The sequence below is a fragment of the Parasteatoda tepidariorum genome, chromosome 6 (assembly GCF_043381705.1).
Source record: "Parasteatoda tepidariorum isolate YZ-2023 chromosome 6, CAS_Ptep_4.0, whole genome shotgun sequence".
Lineage (NCBI taxonomy): Eukaryota > Metazoa > Arthropoda > Arachnida > Araneae > Theridiidae > Parasteatoda > Parasteatoda tepidariorum.
The window spans coordinates 51,338,282-51,363,340 of NC_092209.1; the positions used below are offsets into that span (position 1 = coordinate 51,338,282).

Genomic DNA, 25,059 nt, shown 5'->3' on the forward strand with positions numbered 1-25,059 from the left:
ACAATTGTATACATTGAATGCAGACCTCACAAAATTTTTAATTCCTTTCGTATCATATTAGCAACATCAATTTTGCGGCACCTGTCCTATCTATATATACAGAGTGGCAAGGACAAAATAGAAATTTCATAATTATATTTTAGCATATGTATATGTTTTTAGAAATTTTGCACCTATCCTTTGACTTGATTTTAATATCAAAGTTCTCCTTTTATCCAAAAAATTTTAAAAATTGCCTATCGAAATAGGCTACAGGTGGCGTAGAGCAGAATTGTTTACTTATATCGACACTTCGCATGCTTTTACCATCAGCGTCTGGAGAGTCATAGGAGAAGGAAGTACGTTTGTTTCTGTCTTGATTTTCAAATAGATTAAAAACTTTTAAGTTAGGAAACTATATGGAACTGAAAACTACATTTAACATAGTTATAAAAGAAAACGTCGTGGAAATTTTTATAAAATACTTTTGACAATTAAATACGAAAAATATTAAGAAAGGGATGAATATCGTTAACATTCAACTGAGAGGAGAGGGAAGGGTCAAGACATGAAATCGGTTTTCTCCCCAGATGACGTATTCGAGCGTTGTGATTGCGAATTAATTAAAGAGTCCTCCAAATGGCCCCCTCAAAAGCAGCTATTAAAATGAATTAAAAAACAGTTTACATTAAATATAGGCTATACAGAATTTTTTGACCAGCCTCATATCATATTTGCATTATCATCGATTTTAGCGACATCTGTGCTCATTATATACAGGATATGGACAAAATAAACTTTTTTTTAAAAATGTTTCATAAATATTTTTAGCACATGCATATGTTTTTAGAAATTTTGACAATTTACCTTTTACTTGATATTAATATCAATTTTCTCCTTTGAACCAAAAAATTGTTAAGAATCATTAAAATGTCCTGAAGGACCCCCTCAAACGCAGCTATTGATAATAATTAATAAGCTGACCGGCCTGTGTGTAGGGGTTAGGGAACTACCCTTGCATCAGAAAGGTTCTGGGTTCGAATCCCTGGCAAGGCATGGATGTTCTTTCCTTCTCTGTACTATCTGTCTTACTGTGGGAGCAACGTTGACCCACCTAATATAGTGCCCATGAAAGAGTGGTCAATAAATCTGTCCTTCAGATACCTGTATGACCTAGGTCATTCTCCAGGTGGGCATTGGAAAAAAAAATAATAAAAATTTAAAAAAAAAGGAGAGCAATGCCTGTAACCGAAATAGACAATAGTATATACTACATGTAGGCAACACGAGTTTTTTTTAAACACGCCTCATATATTATTTGCATCATCATCGATTTTAGCTACACCTTTGCTAACCATATAGAGGACAAGGACAAATAAAAAAAATTTAAAAATGATAAATATATACGTATTAACATATATATTTTTAAATATTTTGACACACGTCCTTAGACTTGTTGGTAATATCTAAGCTCTATTTTAAAATTGCTGCAACATTTCGAAATAAGGATATAAGTTGAGCTAAATCAACTGCCATTTGCTGATTTCAAATTTGTTATGCAATGAAAAGTAGTAACGTAAATGATGACATTTCATAGCACTTATAGTAATATATGCATTTCAATATTTTTTGCTGATTCGGAAGATCATTGGTTTTATTGTCTGTGCTTTTTTTTTGTTGCAAAAAGTTTTTTTTCACGCATCAGTTCTTAAAAGTTGAAATGCAGCTCTCAGTGAAAAATTTATAACAAGCATTTTTGTTTCAGGGAATTTAAAAATTGATTGAGTAAAAACAAAACGCGTTAAGAAGCTTTTTGGGTTACTAAACGAAGTTTGAAAGTGTTTTGACAGTCTAGGGTTGAGAAAAAATATTTTTGGAAACATAACAAACTAGTTTTCCGTGATATATTTCATTGGACATATTTAAATTAACGTCTAATAAAACTACTTTTTTAAATTTTTACTATAAATTCTAAAATATTTAATTATCATTTTTTAAATTATTAATTATTATTTAATTATTATTATTAAAATATTATATATTTAGCTCATTAAAGAATGTTTAAAATTTCTTATAAATTTTACAAATGAAACTACTAAGCGAAATACTTAATAACTCTTTATTAGCATTTCCAAAAAAATTAGGGATATTTCATTCTTCCAAGGGGCCCCAAATTCAAGTGCGTTCTACTGGGCTCCTAACCTTTTGTCTGACCCAGCATGCAATATTTATAAACGTTTTTTTTTCTCATTGTTTCAACATTGCGCTATCATAGAAACAGCATCGTAACAAAAAGTTAAAAGAGAGAAAAAAAAAAAGATGGCGATATCTTTAGAAAAAGGAAATACCTAATTAAGGTTCGCTAAACTCATAATTTAATATGGGATACTTGCAAGTGAAGTAGTGAGGGTATCCCGATACTGATTGGTTGTTGTTTACGTTAGCAACTGTTCTTTCAATTCTATTTCGAGTAACCCAAGCCCGTCAAGTATCAATTCTCCTAAGTAACCCATGTTCCTGAAACAAAAATTCTTTCACAAAGATTTCAATTTTACGGTTACTTTTATTTCCTATGCTTTTTTTCCCCTTCATTTATCTGCTTAAACATAAGTTTTGTTTTAATTTTAACTTTTTTTATAAGTTTAACGCGTTAAAGTAAAATTTATAATATGTTATATAATGTTTAAATTTTAGATTTGTGTTATACCTTTGACGCAGATGGGACAACGGTGATGTCCGTTTTGTAGATTTTTTTTGACGTTTTTAATTACAAATTACTAGTAAAATATATTTTGCTATTTTTTAATCATCAAAAAACTGTCTAATAGTTACTGATCTGTTAGATTATCAGAATTATATTTGCAGTATAAATTGCCATTCATATTCAAAAATTCATCAATAATTGATTTGGTAAATTTAGGAAATTTCAATGATGGATAACTGTTTCTATAAGATATAAATAACTACAAATAAGTGATAATTTCAAAAATTAATGTTTGGAAGTTAGCTGTGTTTGGAGGATTTCACAGTTAACACAGAAAAAGACACAGATGTTTCAGACTATGTTTCATAACAATAAATAATTGAAATACTGAATATAATATTTTTCGCACATTTTGGTCTAAATTATTACAAAATTATAAAAAAAGTTTTTTAAAAAAATACGCTGAATAAAAATTATGCGTCAAAGGATTAATTAAAATGCGATGTAAGTTCACGAGTTTTTATTTAATTGAAATGCAATCTAATAAGGTCCTTATGGGTAAGAGTTATTTTCATGGTCAAGGTCAAACACAATTAACTCATTGCACAAGATAATTATAAGGAATAATATTAAATTTTTTGATCTTTTCAGTTACAATTTCCTGAAAGTTAAACTTATCAGTAAAATTAATCGTTGTCAGACAAAGATTATGCTTAAATAACATATTACCTTTGTTTAAACGACCCTGAGTTTAACAGTCATTAACTATTGCACAAACTATCAATATTTCCATCAATTGCGTAGGAATGATTTCGAAGAATATACTTAAGTATATCAGGATAATTCCACGATACGTATCTTGGAATTGACAGTGCAAATTCTTTTCTGCTTTCTTGGCAAATTCTTTTTCATCTACATAAATAATTTTAAAATTTAGAAAAAGAAAATTCATTTGAATCTACAGTAAACCACGAAGTTTCAAGTAGTGTATTCTTTTTTTTCTTTTCCTTTCCAAAATATCAAAAAGCAAACAAATTATGGCACACTGTAAAAAAATTTTGAACCAAATTACGGTAAAAAAAGATGCTTTTGATTGTCAAATTCATTTTTACTGAAACATGGCACGGAGCAAAAAATCTAATGTACCGCAAGTTTTACTTTAATAATTACCGTAAAATCACTCAATCTCTCTAATTAAACAAATATTACGATAAGAATTAAGGGCTTTAAGTATTATTTTACGGTACAATGAATTTTACGAGTGCTTGTTACAAAATGCAAACAAACTATGGCACACTGTTGAAAATTTTGGATCAAATCACAGTAAAGAGTATCGGCATTTAGAGTGCCTTTGAATGTTAATTCCATTTTTACTGGAACATGTTACGGAACAAAAAATCTTATAAACCCCAATTTTTACAGTAATAATTTTCGTAAAATCACTTTAATTAAATAAATATTACCGTAAAAATTAAAGTATAATATTTTACGGATAAAATGGATTTTACGGATGATGCAAAGTACTGAATCTCCACACCGCAATTTTTTTGTTGTTGAAATTTTATAGTGTGCAGAGTTACTCAGGAAAACTCAGTGGAAGAGTAATAATGCAATAATTTGTTATCATTTTATTGTTTTAAGAATATTTTTTTTCAGCAATTGAGACTTCTTGGTTTACACTAGGTTTGCCTGAACTCGCTTTTCTCAAAAGCTTTAAATTTTAAATTACCAATAGTGGTAAAACAGAATTTGCCGTGAAAAGTTCCTCCAATGTAGTATCTTCTTAAGTGTTTTACCAAAATTGAATAAAACTATTTTTGAATAGCTTTATTTGGCACAAAGGTACTTTTGAGAAATCTTTAGAATTGATACACCGATATGTGTCTACAATCTATACAAATTTCACATCTTAATGATTTCGAGAAAATTAATTTTTATTACATTGCTTTTCAGCAAAACAAGTGATAAACAAGTAAGTGAAACGTTTCGTCTATACGAGATTTTTTACATTTATTTTTTGTTTTAAATTATTATTATATTTTTAATTTTATTTTTAGTAAAATATTAGCTAATTTAAAAGTGCCACTTCTGAGATTCATAATGTCCCGCAATTCATTTTAAAAGTTGAAACTATATTGCCCTTGATTAAAAAAAAGAAAAGAAATCTTCTTCTCATTCCCGTCTGGCAAGTCTTGAGAATGGGGGCCTATTTTTGGGCGCTTGAAGCATGTTGACTTTTATTTCCACCTGCAAAATTTTAAAACCAATAATAATTTATTGCAAGTAATATTTTACCGTTACAGTTTCTTCTGTTTTTGGGGAATTTTTCGTTTAATATGTTGCATTTCTTTTGATTTTAAGTTCGGTACTTAAATATTTCTTTATGTCTAGAGAATACTTAAAGTGATTTGAAAAATTTTTGCCCACAACTAAAAAATAAATTAATTTACTCAAAGATAATTCTATAAAAAAAATTTTATAACTATTTATTACTTTTTTATTATTTTATTTAATAAGAGAAGAAAAAATTTCGAATTGTGAGATTTACAAATGTGCACATTATTTTTAAGAATGTAATTTTAAAAGACAAACTATAAAAAGTAAATGAAATCAGTAGAATAGTTTCTGAGTAATTTTTAAAAGTCATTTACTTAAAATTTGGTTTCTCGAGATCTATTTGACCAATTTCGTTCTTATAGTACACAAAAATTCGATCATTAGATTAAACGTTATTTATCGTGTACAGTTGTTTTTGCACACTTTAAACTAATGCTAAAGTGTTGACTTTAATAGTTTGAAGTTTTAAGTATCATTTCATACAAAATTGAGCCACTACAGTATTAAATAAGGTCATTTGACTGAATGTCGAAAGAACATATTTGAATATTGAATTGACTTCTGGGCACATTTACATCGATTGCTGCCTTGTGATGTTGACTTTCAGACTACATAAAACAAAATAATTTCAAAAATTATTTTCAATGTAAAATATTTTTCTAAATCTAGGAAATTTAGCTAAAATTATACATTGCCCTTAAAAAATGGAATTAAAAGAATTATATAAATAGAAAAAAAATTATTGAAATTTCAAATCACACTATGTTTCTACTATTCGAATGCCCTTCTTCATTTAAAAGTAGTTTCGAGGATTCTTTCAAAAAGAAAAAGTGGAAATCAAAAATGAATCACTCGAATTTCATTATTATTTTTTAAAATTCTTGTCAAGACTTGCGAATAGGATTTTATGAGTATTACTGTAAACGTCCTTTAAAATGACTTGTAGTACATATTATCTTTAAAGCGAATGAATGACTTAAATTATGTCATCGTGCAGTTAGCAATTATACCAAAGTAATTGGAATTTCCACAGATACCCACCGAAATCGTGTTGAGTATTTTAAATCGAAGAAGGAATGAAAATTAAAGAGACAAAACTCGCCAAATCTATTGTGTTTTGTGTTATAACATTGACGTCGTTGACATTGCAAGATTTCCGTATACGATACGGTAACTTTGGAATAAATTTAATGTGACAAGTTAATAACATTAATTGTTCTTAAGGAAAATATAGTTGACTTTTTGTAACATTATGAAGCATTAAGCTTAATAACTTGAGACATTGACGATCGTTTAGACTTGGAGTTGAGGTATTAATTTACTTTTCTAATTTTTCTCAGTAGATTTTTATATTTATGTGTAAGTATTGTTATAGATTTAAAGAAAGAAATATTTAGATAGTATAGAGTTTTTGTTTTTTCCAATATATCGTCTTAAAAGGAGCTAGATGCTGTTATTTTCAAGCCCATTTTAAAATGATTAATTTTGATGTATCTTTTCTTCGAAAATATGAATAAATTTCAAAAAGTTTTTTTTTTCAAATTTCCTTTATTCTACATTTTGCCAAGCATTTTCTTTCAAAAGTGGGAAAATTTAACTTTAATGTATTAAGTGCTAATTTTTCTCATTAGATTTTATATTTATATGTAAATATTGTTATAGATTTAAAGAAAGAAATATTTAAATGGTGTAGAGTTTTTATTTTTTCCCATATCGTCTTAAAAGGTGCCAGATGTTGTTAATTTCAATCCATGTTAAAATGATTAATTTTGAGGTATCTTTTCTTCGAAAATATAAATAAATTTCAAAAAGTATTTTTTTTTTAAATTCCTTTAATTTTAAATTTTGGCAGACTTTTTCTTTCGAAAGTGGGAAAATTTAACATTTGAATTCGAATATTAAAATTAAAGAATTTAATTTTTGTAAAATAATTGGCTGCATAATAAGACTGAAAATTTAAAACAAAAGAAAGGTGTCAAAAAGGGCTCTATATAACAAAATCAAGCTAAAAAGACTTGGTAAGTATTTTTTCTGAGAATATGTCATTCTTGGTCATGATCTGAGATTCTTTACATCAACTAAAAAAATATCAAGTTAAATTGCATAATTTACTGGTAAAGTTTAAAAAAAAGTAACTAAATCCGCGAATAATTATTATTGATTAATGATACAAGTATAATCATAAGTATTCAAAATTGCATTGATTTGCTTTTATTTCTTGCGAACTTTAAATAATTTTTGAAAGCTAAATTTGGCTATCCAATTCATACTTGATCAATGTTATTAAACGTTGAGAGAAATAAATTGTACATTGGAAGAACAAAAATCCAATAAACGCAAATACAATTATTCTTTTAAACTGTATTTTTAAAAATCATAATTTGCAATTGGATGTTTTACGGGTTTTAAATGTATTATTTTAGAAAAATAAATTGAACTCTTCGTAGAAGATTTTAATATTTTTATTTTCAATATAGTTACTGCAGCGTAAGAATTGGAGATCCTAGTGTAATTGCATTTTAAGTTGAAATAAAAAAAAAATGGATTCGTCTTTAAAATAGAGCTTCTGTTATTGAAATGAACCCACACAGCTGTTACTTCTAAAAAAAAATTTTTTTTTATCGAATCTCAAAAATCTAAGTTTTAATATAGTTTAACAAGCGTCATAGGTATTTTATAAATAGACTTATACACGAAGGTGAGTCGTGATGCATAGTAGTTAAGGTACTGACCTACCACTATTATGGATATTATACAAACATATAGATATTCGCCTTCTGCACACTTTTTAAGCGGGGAAAAACACAATCAGAGTTAATCAATCACTACTGAGGAAGGCGGAATTAAACTATCAAAAACCTGATTGATTTTCAATCGAAATAAAAAAGAGTTGGAAGACGATATTAGAAATACGACCTCCAGGTTTCATGAAAACACCCAAAAAGTTTCGATAATGATAATTTCATCTCATTTTCCTCACTAGTGGTAATTTTTGTGCCTTTTTATCTTAATCAATAATTTGTTGTCTTTAATAGTCAAAATAGTTTTTCTTCATTTTAACATGAATTCTAAAACTATATATAAAGGACAGCGATTACGGAATGCTCTTATGTACAAGACATATCTTGCATAAACGATTGCTGTTGGTTATGTTTTGTAGCAATTACGGAATGCTCTTATGTACAAGACATATCTTGTATAAACGATTGCTGTTGGTTATGTTTTGTAGCAATTACGGAATGCTCTTATGTACAAGACATATCTTGCATAAACGATTGCTGTTGGTTCTGTATCCACTGCTTTGGATCAGTGTTTTGTTGGCTGGTCTGCTTTGAAAGTTAAAAAGTAAAGTTAAAAGTTTTTTACTGTTTTTATGCTGTTAGTAGATCAAGGATTAATGAAAATGTCACAAGAATGAGGAACTTAAATTTTTAAATTTCATACCTTTATTAAACGTCAAACAAGCAGTGAAAATACCGGTAAAAATATATTGATTAAATTTATTTGTTTTAATTTCAATATTGTTTTAATATACTTAAAAATTACAAACGTAAAAACAACTCAATTTCTTATAAAATAATTTTGTTGTAAGAAAATAGAAGGATGTTAGTCTATGCGATATCGACAAATCTTTAAAATTTATGTATCGGCAAATAATTCGAAAATAGTCACAACAAATACTTGACAAGCACGAACAATGTCAAGATATCGAAGATATCTGAACGATATTTGTTTAAACCTTTGAAGAATAAAGGAAAGAAACAAAATACGTATATACACAACACGAATTGTTTTTTTCGAAAACTGGAAATTTCATACGCATATTACATGCAAGGATTGTTTTTTGCTTGCATGTTTCGCAAAATGAGTACAAAGCATGTGCAGCTTGAAATCGAATAATACTTAGACACTTGAATAATTCTTTTGCACGAATATTTAAAATTTTTTTATTGTTATGCAGTTGATACATTTTTCAATACTATACATTTTGTTTTGATAAATAATTTCAACTATATTTCAAATTTTTTTAAAACTGAAATTAAAAAACTCTACAGTTTTTTTCATTTATTTATTTTTAAATTTCCTGCTAAAATAATACTTAGCCTTTTAAGCTCTTATATAGGTCGAGAGTCGTAGCCAAGGTTCACAGCTCCGAACTCTGTTTTTGAGCCCCTTAGAAGATGGTGTAGGACTTAAAAAAAAGGGCTTTTCCGAACAATTATAAGTTTGAGATATTGTAAATACTTTAAGTCAATTGCACTTGGCATTTTTTTATTTTTTTATTACTGCTACTGTATGCAATGATTTTTAAGACAACGTAACTGAATAACTTTCACCTGATTCGGTTTAAAAATTAACAGCGTATGTTAATAATATAGTTTCTATTACACTTATATGCTTTTGATTGTGTTTATTGTTTTTAAAGACATTTTATTGTTTTTTTAATGTTTTTTATTTTTTTATTGTTTTTTACGTTTTTTATATTTTTTTATGAAGACGTTTTTTATTAAACATATTACCAATTTGTTTAAAATAACAATAAGAAACCTACATGTATTTACAATATTAATGGACATCTTGCTAAATTTTTAGGTAAAACAAATAAAATTTTGAGGTTAAGGCCCCACAATTAGCACATAAAATTCGGGATATTTTAATGAAAAAGCATTTTACTCTGGAATTCATTTCTAATTTTTTTTCATCATCTTGGCGCCACTAAGACAGCCCGGGACAAATATCCTCCCTTGCTCCCCGCTTTATACGCCATTGTATAGGTCGTAACAGATTTTATGGACAATTGAGTTTATGGTTATAATACAATCGAATTCCATTTAAACTGTTGGCTGATTTTTCAATGTTTCTGCTAATTTACATTGCCATATTTATATTACCGTATTATTCTTTAGGTGCCGATTTAAAAATGAGAGTTGCAGTCATTGGTGCAGGCCCTTGTGGCATAACTGCAATTAAAGCCTGTATAGAAGAGAGCATAGATGTCGTTTGTTTTGAGAAAACTGGAAATATTGGGGGACTTTGGCGATATCATGACGATGATGAATTGGGTAAACCATCAGTAATGAAGTCCACTGTTGTAAACAGTCACAAAGAACTGAGTGCTTATACTGACTTCCCACCTCCAGCCGACTTTCCAAACTACATGCACCACACTGAGATGTTAAAGTATCTTGAAATGTATGCTGACCACTTTCGAATACGCCCGTTTATTCGTTTTCATAATCAAGTTGTGAGTGTATTTAGAGCCAGAGACTATCAGGAAACGGGAAGATGGACTGTCATAGTGCGAAAAGTCGATGAAATGAGTGAAAAATTTGCTGAAGAGGTTGAAGAAGATTACGATGGTGTCATGGTGTGTACTGGTCATCATGCGCTCAGAAATTTTCCTCAGTTTCCGGGGCAAAAATTATTTGGAGGGAAAATTGTACATGCCCACTCTTTGAAAACTTGTGATGCTTTCAAGGATTTAAGAGTGGTTGTCGTTGGTGCTGCAAATTCAGGATCAGACGTAGCAGTGGAAATGAGCGAAAGAGCGAAGCAGGTAATACTCCTTTTTTCATAAATCTGCTAGTAATTTCAACAACAACAATAATAATAATAATAATGAAAATAGTAATAACATTCTTTTACATGGCACCATAAGCTCGGGGTATTTATCTATTGGCAACACTATAATTATTATTCACTTTGTGAGGTTGTCTTGAATAATAATTTACGCAATTTAAAAAAAAAAAATTAGTAATACGTTAAGCTAAGTCATACTAGGGAAATAAAGAATCTCTTGATTATACATGAATACGACTTCAGCCGCACACACACGTCACTGCCCATTTATCAGGTGGACAAATTCATTCATCCACAGATCGTGATTTTTACCTGAACCAGAGAACGGCCAATCTCCATCATTACCATCAGAGGTATGATTTTTCATGGTAACATGGAGGCCTTTGTGACCCGGCAGATTTAACGTGCACCAGTCACATGGACAAGGGCCTAACGCCTTACCAACCAGGCTATCCCGTCCCGAATTGGAACAATTAAAACTTAAGGTGAACCAAGATTGAATGAGATAGCAGATACTGGAAGAGCCTACAAAGACGATAGAGTTTGGAATGTTTAATTCAAAACTGTAATACTTTGTCTCACAAAATTGATTTAAATTAATACAGACAAATACATAGTTTATCATGAAAATCCTTATTGTAGAAGTTTCTTCAACATTTCGGTTCAATTATTGATTTGAATTTAAATTCGTATTTTTTCTTTAACTAATGAATTGAGTAATAATGATTAAAACAAATATCCGTTTATTTGAATTTTGTTATGCTCTGTAATGATCGCCTATTGTTTATATTTTGAGAATGTTTTTAAAAAGGAAGCTGAAAAAGTATACAAATAAAAAAATTGAAATTTATACGAGGAAGAATAAAAAGTCATTATTTGTCGAATCATTAACAAATAAGACGAAATTAGTTATTTCTAAGACCAGTTTGGTTGTCGCAGGAAATTGAGAGGGGTTGAAACGTGATTGTTAAAGACAACACTAAATTTGGCAATTGAGTTAGTCAAAATGCGTTATTCCCGTTTTCCACACTAGTGATTCTTCAAATTTTAACAATGTTTTTGTTTTGTTTTTCTTTGCTTAAATATTATATTGCTACCCCTGTTGTTCATATATTTCTGTCTTCATTTTTAACGAAAAAAATTCTAAAATGTACTTCAAAGGTGGACGTCACAGTGCAATTGTATTAATTATAAACTTAATTAAACTTTAAATATTAAACAGTAACCACTAATGCTCATATATTTCGATTTTCATTTTAGATGAATATTTTGAGAATAATTTTTAAAGGTGGTCGTCATAGTGCAATCGTATTACAGATCAATATTTGTTAGTTTTTCTAGTTTAAATTTTAAAAATATGTTTCTCTTAATTTTTCAGGTATTTTTAAGCACAAGAAGAGGAACTTGGGTTGTGGCCAGGCGTGGTCCCTTAGGATACCCCTTTGATCCTTCATTAACTTGTCGACTCTTTTATTTTATACTGTCTCTTGTTGGGTATGATCTCTGCAGCTCCATTCTTGAAAAGACTATCGTAAACGTAGCTTTTGATCACAAATTATATGGCCTGCAGCCGAAACATCGATTTCTGAGACAACATCCAACTACAAATGATTACATGCCATCAAAAATAATGTCAGGACGCATAATTATAAGACCAAACATAAAGAGATTCACAGAAAATGGCGTAGTTTTTGACAACGAAGAGTCAGCTACTCCTGTTGACGTAGTAGTCTTCGCCACAGGTTACCACATCAGTTTCCCCTTCATAAAGGAGGATTTTGCCGATTTCAAAGACAACAAAGTAGATTTATACAAATATATGTTTCCTTTGTCTTTACAGCATCCTTCGCTTGCTTTTATAGGATTATGCCAGCCGAATGGAGCAGTGTTTCCAATAGCAGATTCGCAGTGTCAATGGTTCGCAATGCTTCTTAAAGGCAAAGTGAAACTGCCTCCGGTAGAAACTATGATAGAAAACACGTGTTTGGAAAAGAAAACTAGGGAAGAGAGATACGTAGAATCACCAAGACACACAATAGAGGTTGATTACCTAACGTACATTGACTCAATCGCATCAGAATATGGTGCAAAACCAAATTTATTGAAAATGATGTTTTTTGATCCAGTTTTATTTTTGATTTGTATATTGGGTCCAAGTCTTCCGTATCAATACAGGCTTGAAGGTCCGCATCCATGGAGGGGAGCAAGAGATGCAATTATGAAATACCCATTGCGGATAACCAAACCGTTTTCAGGTAGTCAAACGAATCCATCTTTCACTCATTTTCAATCGTTTCAAGTTGCATTACCAACTTTGCTTTTCTGGTTGAGTGTTACCATAAACGTCTGCTTAGTTATAATGTTTCTGTTTTTATAGTGAGTGTAAAATAAAAAAATACTCATATTTTTTAGAACTTTCATTACGTTTGTTTATTGTTTGGAATGCCATGAATATATACACTCTCAGAAATAAAATTCTCCCTTTTGACGACACAGGAATCCTTGAGCTATATTTCGTTAACTTTGAGAATCATTTCGTCAGGAAATCACGTTATTTGTGACGAAACGGGAGCTCTCAAATGTATGATAAAAATGTTCCCTCGCCTCGAAACCTCATCGTAGTATATTGTGGAATATTATTAATTAGTATGATGAAACTAGAATGAAGCCTAGACGATCGAAAATAAAAAGACGAAATAATCCGACCGGATGTGGTGGTCAAGGAGTTGGCCTCGTACCTGGAAGATTCCGCTTCGAACATGGGTGCAATTAATCTCTCTGATCTATTTGTCTTTCTCGTGTAATTAAAATGATATTGACCCAGCTATATAGTGCCCTCGACGAAGTGATTCTTAGAAAAGTTAGATATATTAGGCACTGAGAGAGCTTTCGTTAGAAAAAAATGGAATGACGAAATATTATATCAATATTTCGAAAATTCAATAATATTTAAAAAATTTCCGCTTGCTGCCATATTAGCAAAGAAATAAACTAGAAATGATAGTGCTTAAAAGCATACATATTCACTACCCTTAATCTATATTTTTGGAATATTTATCCAAAAATGAAGAAGAAAATATATAAATACTGATCGTTGTAAATTAATATTTATGCAACTGTATCGTAGCAAAATTTTTCAAACTATTTTATAATACTTTATATTTTATAAATGATGTTGAACAGCTGACCCAATTTTTGGGTTTACGACTACTAATGTTCAACTCCGTAGACTTGTAATTTTGAACCCAATCCAGAAGACAAGGAAACTCCTAGATCAAGTATTGGGAGAAATTTGCCTTCGTGGAGGACTTTTTCTGATGGAACTTACCAGCATTTGCGTCACATGGAGAGGAAGACCGCGAGAACCTTCCACGGTTAGTCTGACGGCAAGGGGACTCTAACCCATGATCCGTCTACCACTGAGGATATTTCACGTCAGCATTGTGGTTGGCGCAAGCCGGATGCGGAATTTGTATCGACTGGGATTCGAACCCGGTTCGCCGCATTGGAAGGCGAACGCTCTATCCCCTGAGCCATCGCGGCTCTCTTTAAACTTTTAGGGTGAAAAGCTGGATGAAAAACATTAAAACAAGTTTGGATGTCTGATGAAACACGGAGCAGTCTGTAATTATAACTTTTCAACGCCTTTCTGTTTCTTCGGCAATCAAACTGGTTTCAATGTTTTTAATCCAGAGTTAATCAGTAGTGGAAAAAAATGATCTCAATGTTTCACATGTATATCCATGTAGTCCAGGATATCGTTAGATTTCGACAGCACTTATTTTTTTTACTAGATTAAATATTAATTTGAAACCGCTACCACGTATACACTCTTTTTTTTTGTTGTTGACAAGAATTCTAAGAATGCATGTTGAGAGTCGCGATCAATGAGGTCTTTGTTAGAGATGTAAAAAAGGAACAAATCTGCATTAATTCACTCACGAATCGAATAAAATTTTTTTTATAAATTGCTGAGTTAAATTCGAATAAAATCAATTCATATTTGCAAGTGAAATTTAAATATTATAACATAATGTTTGTGGTTCCTTCGATCTTCGCCTTTTTTTTAAAAACTTTATTTCGTTTCAAGGAATTATGTGTACCTAGAGATAATTACTACAAATTGATTTTTTTCATTTATTTTTAGATTTCCATTAAGAACATTTAAAAAATCTTGATATGCCAGTTTGATATTATCACTGTAACTTATTGCTGATTAACGTATACTCTAGAATACTGCAACTTCTTAGAACGTAATTGGAAAAAAAAACTATAAAAATTAGTATTTAAGGGTGCAGAGTTCGAAATCGGCTATACTGCCCTTTTAAGGCTATTTCATACTGCCTTCGGTAGGCTATACTGCGCCTTTTAATAATGTTTTCCATTTTTATTTTCCTATATCGACCAAAGTAAATTCAGTTGAAATATTTTAGTAATTTTAATGTATTTTTTTAGAGTTGCGGTTAACTCAGTGAATAGTGCATTCGCCTTCAAATGAGGGAGCCCGGGTTCGAATCTCAGCATCGGTTGGTTGATACAAATTCTATTTCCGACTCACACCGGCCACAGTGCTGACGTAAAATATCCGCAATAGAAGACGAAACATGAGTTAGAATCCCCTTGCCGTCGGGCTAACCATGGAGGTTTTCCTCTTGATTTAACGCAAATGCGAGCCAGCTCCATCAAAAAGTCCTCCTCGGAGGCTAGTTGTCTCAATGCTTGATCCAGGAGCTCCCTTATCTTTTTGATTGTGTTCAAAATTACAAGTCTGCGGAGTTTAGCATTAATAGTCGTGAACTCAAAATTGGGTCGGCTTTCATAAAATAAAATAAATATATTTTTTTAGAAAATGTTAAAAAAAAGTAATGTTAGACAAATTACATTAATAATTATTTATTACCAACTTTTATCATAGATGTTAAAAATCTACAAATGGTGAATGTGATCTTTTTACAACTGATAAACATCAGCTGTAATAATTAACATCGCATTCAACATGAATAGTTTTTTTTTTTAATTTAGCAATTCATCATTAAAAAATGATTTCATTTACTATTCTGGGAAAAATATTCTAATAACAGCTTGCCATTATTTATTACCAGCTTTTATCATAGATGTTAAAAATCAACAAATGGTGATCTTTTTATAACTGATAAACATCAGCTGTAATAATTAACATTGCATTCAACAAGAATATTTTTTTTTAATTTAGCAATTCATCATTAAAAAAATGATTTCATTTACTATTCTCGGAAAAATATTCTAATAACAGCTTGCCATTATTTATTACCAGCTTTTATCATAGATGTTAAAAATTAACAAATGGTGATCTTTTTACAACTGATAAACATCAGCTATAATAGTTAACATCACATTCAACATGAATAGTTTTTTTTTTTAAATTTAGCAATTCATCATTAAAAAGATGATTTCGTTTACTATTCTGGGAAAAATATTCTTATAACAGCTTGCCATTATTTATTACCAACTTTTACAACTTAGATGTTAAAAATCAACAAATGGTGTATGTGATCTTTTTACAACTGATAAACATCCGCTGTAATAATTAACATCACATTCAACATGAATAGTTTTTTTTTAAATTTAGCAATTCATCATTAAAAAATGATTTCATTTACTATTCTGGGAAAAATTATTCTAATAACAGCTTTGAGAAACCAGTAATTATTAATTTCTGTAGAATAGCGTAAAACGCTGGTCGTCGTGGGGGGTTGATGCGCCGAATACATACCTAGGCAAAAAGCCAATATTTATTCCTTCGCTGGAAAAGACGGTAAAATGGAAAAAATAAAGGAAGGAGGGGATGGGTAGGTTTAATTTTGGCACCGATACTAGCGGCACCTGTCCATTAACCAGACGACGTGCAGAAAGTTGAACGATTCTTTTTTGTTCACATTTTCAACAGATGCTACAATTGGAATACATCCTATTATTGAAGCTGATTTCCAAATTTACTAAAAATTGAAAAACATATTTAGGAGTTAACCATTATTGCAAGCAACTGTTTTAAGAAAAAATGTAGAAGCGTTATTGTGAGTCAATTATTTTGTTATGAAGACAAATTACGACAATTACAGACGGATATTTTAATAAAGGTGAGGAAAGAATATTTTGATGTTTAATCAACTTAAAAATTAAAGCATGTTTCCAAATGTTTTTTAGAACATGTTTTAAAGTAATATATTAAACAAATAAATTTTTGTTTCCATTTTTAACAAATGCTATGATTGGAAAAAGTTCTTTTAAAGGCGGCTGATTTTTATATTCATTAAATAATTGGAAATAATAAATATAAAATAATCGGAAATTGGAATAATGTGTTACTAGTTATAATGTACGAGTAATTGCTTACATCTATGAATAACGTTATAAATAATTTTTTTAAAATGCAATTGCATTCGTAATTACGAGTTAATTATTTTGCTTCACAGAGAAAATAATAGTCAACTCGAGATAGATGATTTAAAAACGTTTATAATGATGAAGTTAAATGTTTTGAAATTTAATAAACTTGAAAGTTAACATGTTTTGTAAACATGTTAAAGATATTTTCAAGATTTTCTTTGTTCACGTTTTTAGCATATCTTACAATTGGAAAACTTTCTAGCTGCGACGCAGTTTTCAAAATTTATTAAAAGTCGGAAAATACATTTATGAGGGAACTATAAATATTTTTTAAAAATGTATTTGCATTCGTGAAGAACTAATTATTTCGTTAGGATGAGAAAACTATTATTCATTCCTGACAAATATGTTTTTCAGAAAAAGTGAGAAAGGAAACGTTTTTAGTTTTTAACTGACTTGAATATAAAATTAAGTTTTTAAATGCTTAAATAAATATTTGGAAAATAGTTTTTTGAATTTTTACTTTGAAGTTGAACCATCAATTAGATATGTGACGAAAATGGTTCAAAATATTTATTTGAATGGTTTTTTACTCTAAAATTTAAACTTATTTATAAGTCAATAAAATTTATTTGTTGCTTAATAAGTTGAATCAATCTGAGTTCAAATTTTTTGTCGCATTTTATTCTGCACTATCAAATATGCGCTATCCTGCACTATGCCTCATCAATATGCACGATACCTTTTTAAACCCTCTGGATATTCTGAGTTTATATTATGAAACTTTATGGTATTTATTATCTTTTAAAGAATCTATATCTTAAAAAGCTACAAAAATAAAAGTATATCTTCTGCAAATAAAAACTGTTCATGATAATTCTAAATGTTATTTTTTTACGCTTTTTTTATTATTTTTCTTTTGTTATTGTAGTACTGTAGCTTTATTTTTCAGAGAAAAATAAATAAATGACTTTATATTAATTTATGTATATTGAAACGATGTTCCAGAAAAGATTCTATTTTCGATTGAACTAGCCCAGATTATCTACTTAGTTAGCATATTTCTTAAGTTATTTGAGAAATGAAACAATTTTTTTAGATCACCCTAGTTAATCATAATATATATATCAGGGGTGGCTCGCGAGCCACATGCCGCTCTTTGAAGGATTATTTGTGGCTCTCGATAAATGTACCCGAGTTCCTATTTCATTTCTTGTGCTATAATATTTTAACAAAATTATTATCGTTCCTTGACGAATCGACAGATATCACAGATCTTCCTCAATTGGCAGTTTTTACGGCAGTTGTAATTCTACGATCAGAAATTATAAAGCTAGCAATTTACGTCGACATTATGAAACCAATCATCCTCAGTTTTCTAATCAGTATCCACCAAATTCCAAATTAAGAAAAGATAAACTTGCTTCTTTAAAATCAAATTTAAATAAACAACAGTCAATTTCGATGATCTGTTGCAATCAAGCTAATAATGTGGCTGAAGCCAGTTTAGTTATTGCCTGGAATATTGCTAGTGCAAAATGCCCGTATGGAGAGGGAGAGTTTATTAAAAAAACTTGGAAGATGTACTTTAAGTTTTAGATCTAAATAATGCAGCATTGCACCAAGTTGTTTTGCTAATTCCCATTTCGAGACACACAACCGAATAACGCATAACTGCAATTAATACATCTCTTGAATATAATTTAAAAAAGGATTTGAAGAACTGTATTGCATTCAGCTTAGCCCTTGACGAAGCGACAGATATCACAGATCTTCCGCAATTGGCAGTTTTCATTCGTTTTGTTTCACCTGACTTCGTTGTTTAAGAAGAATCATTAGATTTAGTAGCACTTCAAGAGTCAACCCGCGGTGTCGATATTAAAAATGCATTATATTTCATAATAAAAACTTTTGATGTACTTCTTAATAAACTTGTAAGCATTGCAACTGATGGAGCTACGGCAATGTAAAAAGAATCGGTCTTATTGGGATTTTAAGAAATGATTCTCAAATTCCGCAATTCATACCGATTCACTGCATAATTCACCGCGAACATCTCGTTACAAAATATTTCAAATATCCTGATGTTATGAAAACAGTGTTACACATTGTAAATTACATTCCCACCAATGCAAAAAATCATCGACAATTCAAAAATTTCCTTGAAGAATTAAAGGACGAAGAACTTCCAAATGACATTAATTTCTTTTACATTGTTAGATGGTTATCTAGCTACAATTGTATTAAATTGTTTTGTAGATTTGTTTGATCCGATAACTGTATTTCTAAAATGAAAGGAAATAACCTATTCAGAATTAAACGATGACGAGTGGTTACAAGACTTAATGTTTTTAACTGATGTCATGGAACATTTGCAAAAACTGAATTTGCAATTGCAGGGGAAAGATTAAATATAATCTGACCTCTCACAGTGTATATTTTGTTTTCAAACTAAATTACGACTTTTTCAAAAGGACATTAAAAATAAAANAAGCGTCTATTTTCGAGAGTAGCCAGACGTGAATAAAGAGAATAAAAATATTTAAAACAAGAAAAGTAAAGTTACCAAAGGAAAAATGAAAGATAAATAAAGGTAGAAAGCAAAACTAGAAAAACTGCGGTAGCCAGAGTGAGACAAAAAACGAAAAGTTGCCAACGATATAAATGGAAAATAAATGAAGGTGAAAAACAAATTTAGAAAAATCTATGTGGCTGAGAGAGGCAATTCAGAGCAGGCAGCATTTCCACGCTCCATAGAAAAGTGCTGAGAAACTCATTAAGTTAAAGAGAGAATTGAATGAAACAAGATACCAGAGTATCAAGATGAGCTGTTGTGACAGGGGTGGAAAGAAATGTTGCACTATTGAAATCAATTTTATGCCCAAGGATCCAACAAGTGCAGCAATAAATTATTTATCAAAATCTTGCTGATGGATATCTATAGTGCTCCTTTAATCCAAATTTTAAAGAGCTTCTGGTTTAATCGTTGAAACCAAGTTTTCAATGGACGTGGTAAATGCCACAATGGTTATTAATACTAATAGGATCTTAGAGGGACTTTAATTCTGTTAACAGGCCTGAAAATGACTTTGTAACTAAAACGGGAAACTATACTAGTAACTTTGTTGCAAACGGAGTGGAAAAACGGGTATGTTTTCAAAAAGAAGTGCAGTTTAATAATACAGTCCAATACCTCAAAAGTGATGAATCTAATTTCTGTGATGATTATATAGTTTCAGAAAACATGAGATAATGTAGCATGAAATTAAATGTTATTTTTTCATTTCTTAAAACAAATCTTCATATATCAGAATTTCAAATTTAGGTTCAATTAAACTTCAACTCAAATTTAGGTTCAATTAAAGTTCAAATCAAATTTAGGTTCAATTAAGGAATTAAAGTTCACAATGAACCCGAGAATCCACATCAATTCATAAAATGAATCTTATTCATATGACTTTTTATAAGGAAATAAATGAGTTTCGAATAATTTAAAACTATGCATTTTTAATTTTAAAAGTGCACTGAAAATTTTTATAAAAAAGTACCGGCACTGAGGATGCCGGTACATTTACAACTATTTACACCGTTAATTATACAGCATAATTATTATAAAAGCCTGTAAAATTTGCGAAAAGTTTAATTCTTTTTATAATTATACCCTAATTATACTTAGAGTAAACTTGTTTAAATATAATAATTCATGAGAAATTATTAAAATTAACCAATGAAAATAGCCTAAAAAGCAAATTTGATAATTATTTATTCAATAATGAATCAGTATTAAAATTATTTCATAATTTTTTTATGAAAATGTATGTGAATAAACAAATTCTTCAATATCCTGTAAATATTTTCTAATTAGTGCAGTTATTTTATTTTTAATAATTTGGGGGTGTTTTAGTTCACTGTAATTAAATAATAATATTTAAATAGTAACATAAAATAATCACAAAAGAACAATATTTGGAAAAAAAGGACTTATAAAGTTAGTATTTCCGATTAAAACATTTGATAACAGAAAATATTGGGATTCTAATAAATAAATTTTAAACTAGCAAGATATAATATTTCACGTTAAAAAAGTTTTCAGGAAAATAAAGTTAAAAACATTGTATTTTTTAACTGCTATTTGTGAAGAACATTTAAAGCGAGATATTTCGAATTTTAAAATTAAAAAATTGCACAATGTAAGGACTGTACGAATTAATGTACTTTTACATTAATAATCATAAAGACATTATACATTATAATTCGAAAAAAATTATTCCTAGTAACTAGCTAAAAATAACTGATAAAAATCTTAATAGTCATTTAAAAATAATTTATAATTAAAACTATTGCATTATTTCGTGCAGAACAATATGCGAATAAATGGATTTTGTAATTTTATGCAGACAATTACTACTTAGTGCAGATAGTTTTATTTCAGAGATATGGTAATGCTTTTGTGCATTACAATTGAATAATAATATAAATAAGTAATACTCAAAATGCGATATCTGATGAAATTTTATTAGTATAAAATATATTTGGATAAACATAATTTATTGCAGCAGAAGGGAGAGGGACTTTTCAAAATGTCATTTCCATACTGTGAAATTGGTACTTGGAAACTGGGAATATTCACAGAAAATCTGGATAAGTTCGTACGCCTGCAACAACGAAAATAGAGAATCAGTATGTGGCTTAACTACCACTACGATTATTAAGCATCAATTCACTAGTATATAAGACATGCTAACTTGATTCAATCTTGATGTACCTTTTGAAACATTAAGGTCGGCATTGTCTAATGGTCTTTTCTCCCACATTGGTGATCTGCGCACGTTATATGATCACGACTACTTCGATGGATGGTCCACATTAAACAGTTGGCTTGCTATTTGTGACTGCAACATCGTCCGCCTCGCGCTGTTGCTTCTCAGTCTCATTTATACACGACGGGATCCTGCACACACTCGACTGCTAATAGCAACACAGGAGTAACTACACATACAACCATGAACTTAATGCAGCTCTCATGGCTAAAGCTCAAAACCCGGTGACCTAAATCCAGTTCTCCCGGTTTCTCACAAATACAGCAACTAGTGGTATCCGTTCATCGAATTCTATCCCTAATAAAATTCTGGTGGGATGTATTGTGGCTTAACTACCACTACAATTATTAAACATCAATTCACTAGTATATAAGATATGCTAACTTGATTCAATCTTGAGGTACCTTTTTTTAGATGAAGGTTGACATTGTCTACTGGCCTTTCCCCACAAGTATTTAACACAAACGGACAAAAGAGCTGGCAATGCGAACACCACTTTATTGCTTCAGAACATTCAGCGGGATACTGGTTTCAGTATTTCGACTCAAACAGCTCGAAATAAGCTCCATCATACAGACCTATGATTTCTGTTTGATATATATTATACTACGTTAAATTTGGCATCAGCGAACTAAATCGTTTTTTCTCCTAAATAAAATTTCTTAATGTGGCCATAAATTTATCTAACAAAAATTTTAAGATTTATTTACAAACAGCTTTTGAGGGTCAAAATTTTTTATATTTTATTTTTTTTATTGAATTCTGTATAATATAGGTTCATAAGTTAAACTACTTAATACGCTTTTAGAAATAAAAGATCACGAAAGTTACTCCAAACAATATAAAATACAATTTTCTAAATACAATGCTCTTGTCTAACAACATTACAAAGTTTGATTGGATACAAATACAAACATCGGTTTATAGAACTATTTATTAAGTTTTTCTAAGTTTTGTAAACTATATGCTTCTAAGATAATAATATTATAAATGTGTTTTATAAATATAGTCACTCGCATTGCGTGCCTTAGTAAAAACGTTGAGTGATTGCAAGTATTTTTAAGATTTATTAGATTGTCATTTATGTTTAACCTCATGTCAGTTTCATTATTTATTATGTCCATCTTCGTTCTTTTTTTCTGAGTATTAAGTCCATTTTTATATGACATGCTAATATATTTGCTGCCCATCGAAGTTATTACAGTTTTGGAAAGTGTAATTAAGAACAAACCTTAGTTAATAAAATTGTTATTAGAAAATTGTTTTTATAAATTCATGGAAAGTAAAATATCTTGCACAAGAAAACTAAAAGAGTTTAAATGAATTAATTAAATTTAAATGAAATGAATGATACCTTGTAACTAAAGCGAAAAGATATATAAGTACATCTTTTCGAATATAAAAATTTTATATAGAATATATAAAATATATTAAATAATATATTATAATAATAATTAATATAAATATAATAATTAATATGATATATTATACTAATAATTAATGTATAGAATATAAAAATTCTTTTTTCTTCAAAAACTAAAAAGTGGGAAAATTAGACATGTTTCGAGTGCTCAAAAATAAGCGTCTATTTTCGAGAGTAGCCAGACGTGAATAAAGAGAATAAAAATATTTAAAACAAGAAAAGTAAAGTTACCAAAGGAAAAATGAAAGATAAATAAAGGTAGAAAGCAAAACTAGAAAAACTGCGGTAGCCAGAGTGAGACAAAAAACGAAAAGTTGCCAACGATATAAATGGAAAATAAATGAAGGTGAAAAACAAATTTAGAAAAATCTATGTGGCTGAGAGAGGCAATTCAGAGCAGGCAGCATTTCCACGCTCCATAGAAAAGTGCTGAGAAACTCATTAAGTTAAAGAGAGAATTGAATGAAACAAGATACCAGAGTATCAAGATGAGCTGTTGTGACAGGGGTGGAAAGAAATGTTGCACTATTGAAATCAATTTTATGCCCAAGGATCCAACAAGTGCAGCAATAAATTATTTATCAAAATCTTGCTGATGGATATCTATAGTGCTCCTTTAATCCAAATTTTAAAGAGCTTCTGGTTTAATCGTTGAAACCAAGTTTTCAATGGACGTGGTAAATGCCACAATGGTTATTAATACTAATAGGATCTTAGAGGGACTTTAATTCTGTTAACAGGCCTGAAAATGACTTTGTAACTAAAACGGGAAACTATACTAGTAACTTTGTTGCAAACGGAGTGGAAAAACGGGTATGTTTTCAAAAAGAAGTGCAGTTTAATAATACAGTCCAATACCTCAAAAGTGATGAATCTAATTTCTGTGATGATTATATAGTTTCAGAAAACATGAGATAATGTAGCATGAAATTAAATGTTATTTTTTCATTTCTTAAAACAAATCTTCATATATCAGAATTTCAAATTTAGGTTCAATTAAACTTCAACTCAAATTTAGGTTCAATTAAAGTTCAAATCAAATTTAGGTTCAATTAAGGAATTAAAGTTCACAATGAACCCGAGAATCCACATCAATTCATAAAATGAATCTTATTCATATGACTTTTTATAAGGAAATAAATGAGTTTCGAATAATTTAAAACTATGCATTTTTAATTTTAAAAGTGCACTGAAAATTTTTATAAAAAAGTACCGGCACTGAGGATGCCGGTACATTTACAACTATTTACACCGTTAATTATACAGCATAATTATTATAAAAGCCTGTAAAATTTGCGAAAAGTTTAATTCTTTTTATAATTATACCCTAATTATACTTAGAGTAAACTTGTTTAAATATAATAATTCATGAGAAATTATTAAAATTAACCAATGAAAATAGCCTAAAAAGCAAATTTGATAATTATTTATTCAATAATGAATCAGTATTAAAATTATTTCATAATTTTTTTATGAAAATGTATGTGAATAAACAAATTCTTCAATATCCTGTAAATATTTTCTAATTAGTGCAGTTATTTTATTTTTAATAATTTGGGGGTGTTTTAGTTCACTGTAATTAAATAATAATATTTAAATAGTAACATAAAATAATCACAAAAGAACAATATTTGGAAAAAAAGGACTTATAAAGTTAGTATTTCCGATTAAAACATTTGATAACAGAAAATATTGGGATTCTAATAAATAAATTTTAAACTAGCAAGATATAATATTTCACGTTAAAAAAGTTTTCAGGAAAATAAAGTTAAAAACATTGTATTTTTTAACTGCTATTTGTGAAGAACATTTAAAGCGAGATATTTCGAATTTTAAAATTAAAAAATTGC

General features: G+C 29.4%; 2 protein-coding genes across 2 annotated transcripts in view; both read left to right on the forward strand.

Annotated features, from left to right (window-relative positions):
- The first annotated feature begins 6,062 nt into the window (after positions 1–6,062).
- Positions 6,063–13,020, forward strand: LOC107444470 (flavin-containing monooxygenase 5-like). Its single transcript, XM_016058621.3, has 3 exons — positions 6,063–6,330; positions 9,928–10,577; positions 11,979–13,020. The coding sequence occupies exons 2-3, from the start codon at positions 9,942–9,944 to the stop codon at positions 12,975–12,977; spliced, it is 1,635 nt and encodes a 544-aa protein (XP_015914107.1). The 5' UTR covers positions 6,063–6,330; positions 9,928–9,941; the 3' UTR covers positions 12,978–13,020.
- A 3,451-nt stretch (positions 13,021–16,471) lies between these two features.
- Positions 16,472–25,059, forward strand: part of LOC107444465 (sodium channel protein 1 brain) — a 71,178-nt gene continuing 62,590 nt past the window's right edge. Inside the window, exon 1 of the mRNA XM_016058615.3 lies at positions 16,472–16,716. The gene's annotated coding sequence lies outside the window, so the exon portion shown is untranslated. The remainder of the gene's footprint in view (positions 16,717–25,059) is intronic.

Bases quoted from the DNA above. Each gene is read 5' to 3' on its own strand.
- LOC107444470 (XM_016058621.3), top strand. From the start codon at position 9,942: ATGAGAGTTGCAGTCATTGGTGCAGGCCCTTGTGGCATAACTGCAATT. The intron at 10,578-11,978 runs GTAATACTCCTT...TTAATTTTTCAG, and splicing joins TGAGCGAAAGAGCGAAGCAG to GTATTTTTAAGCACAAGAAG.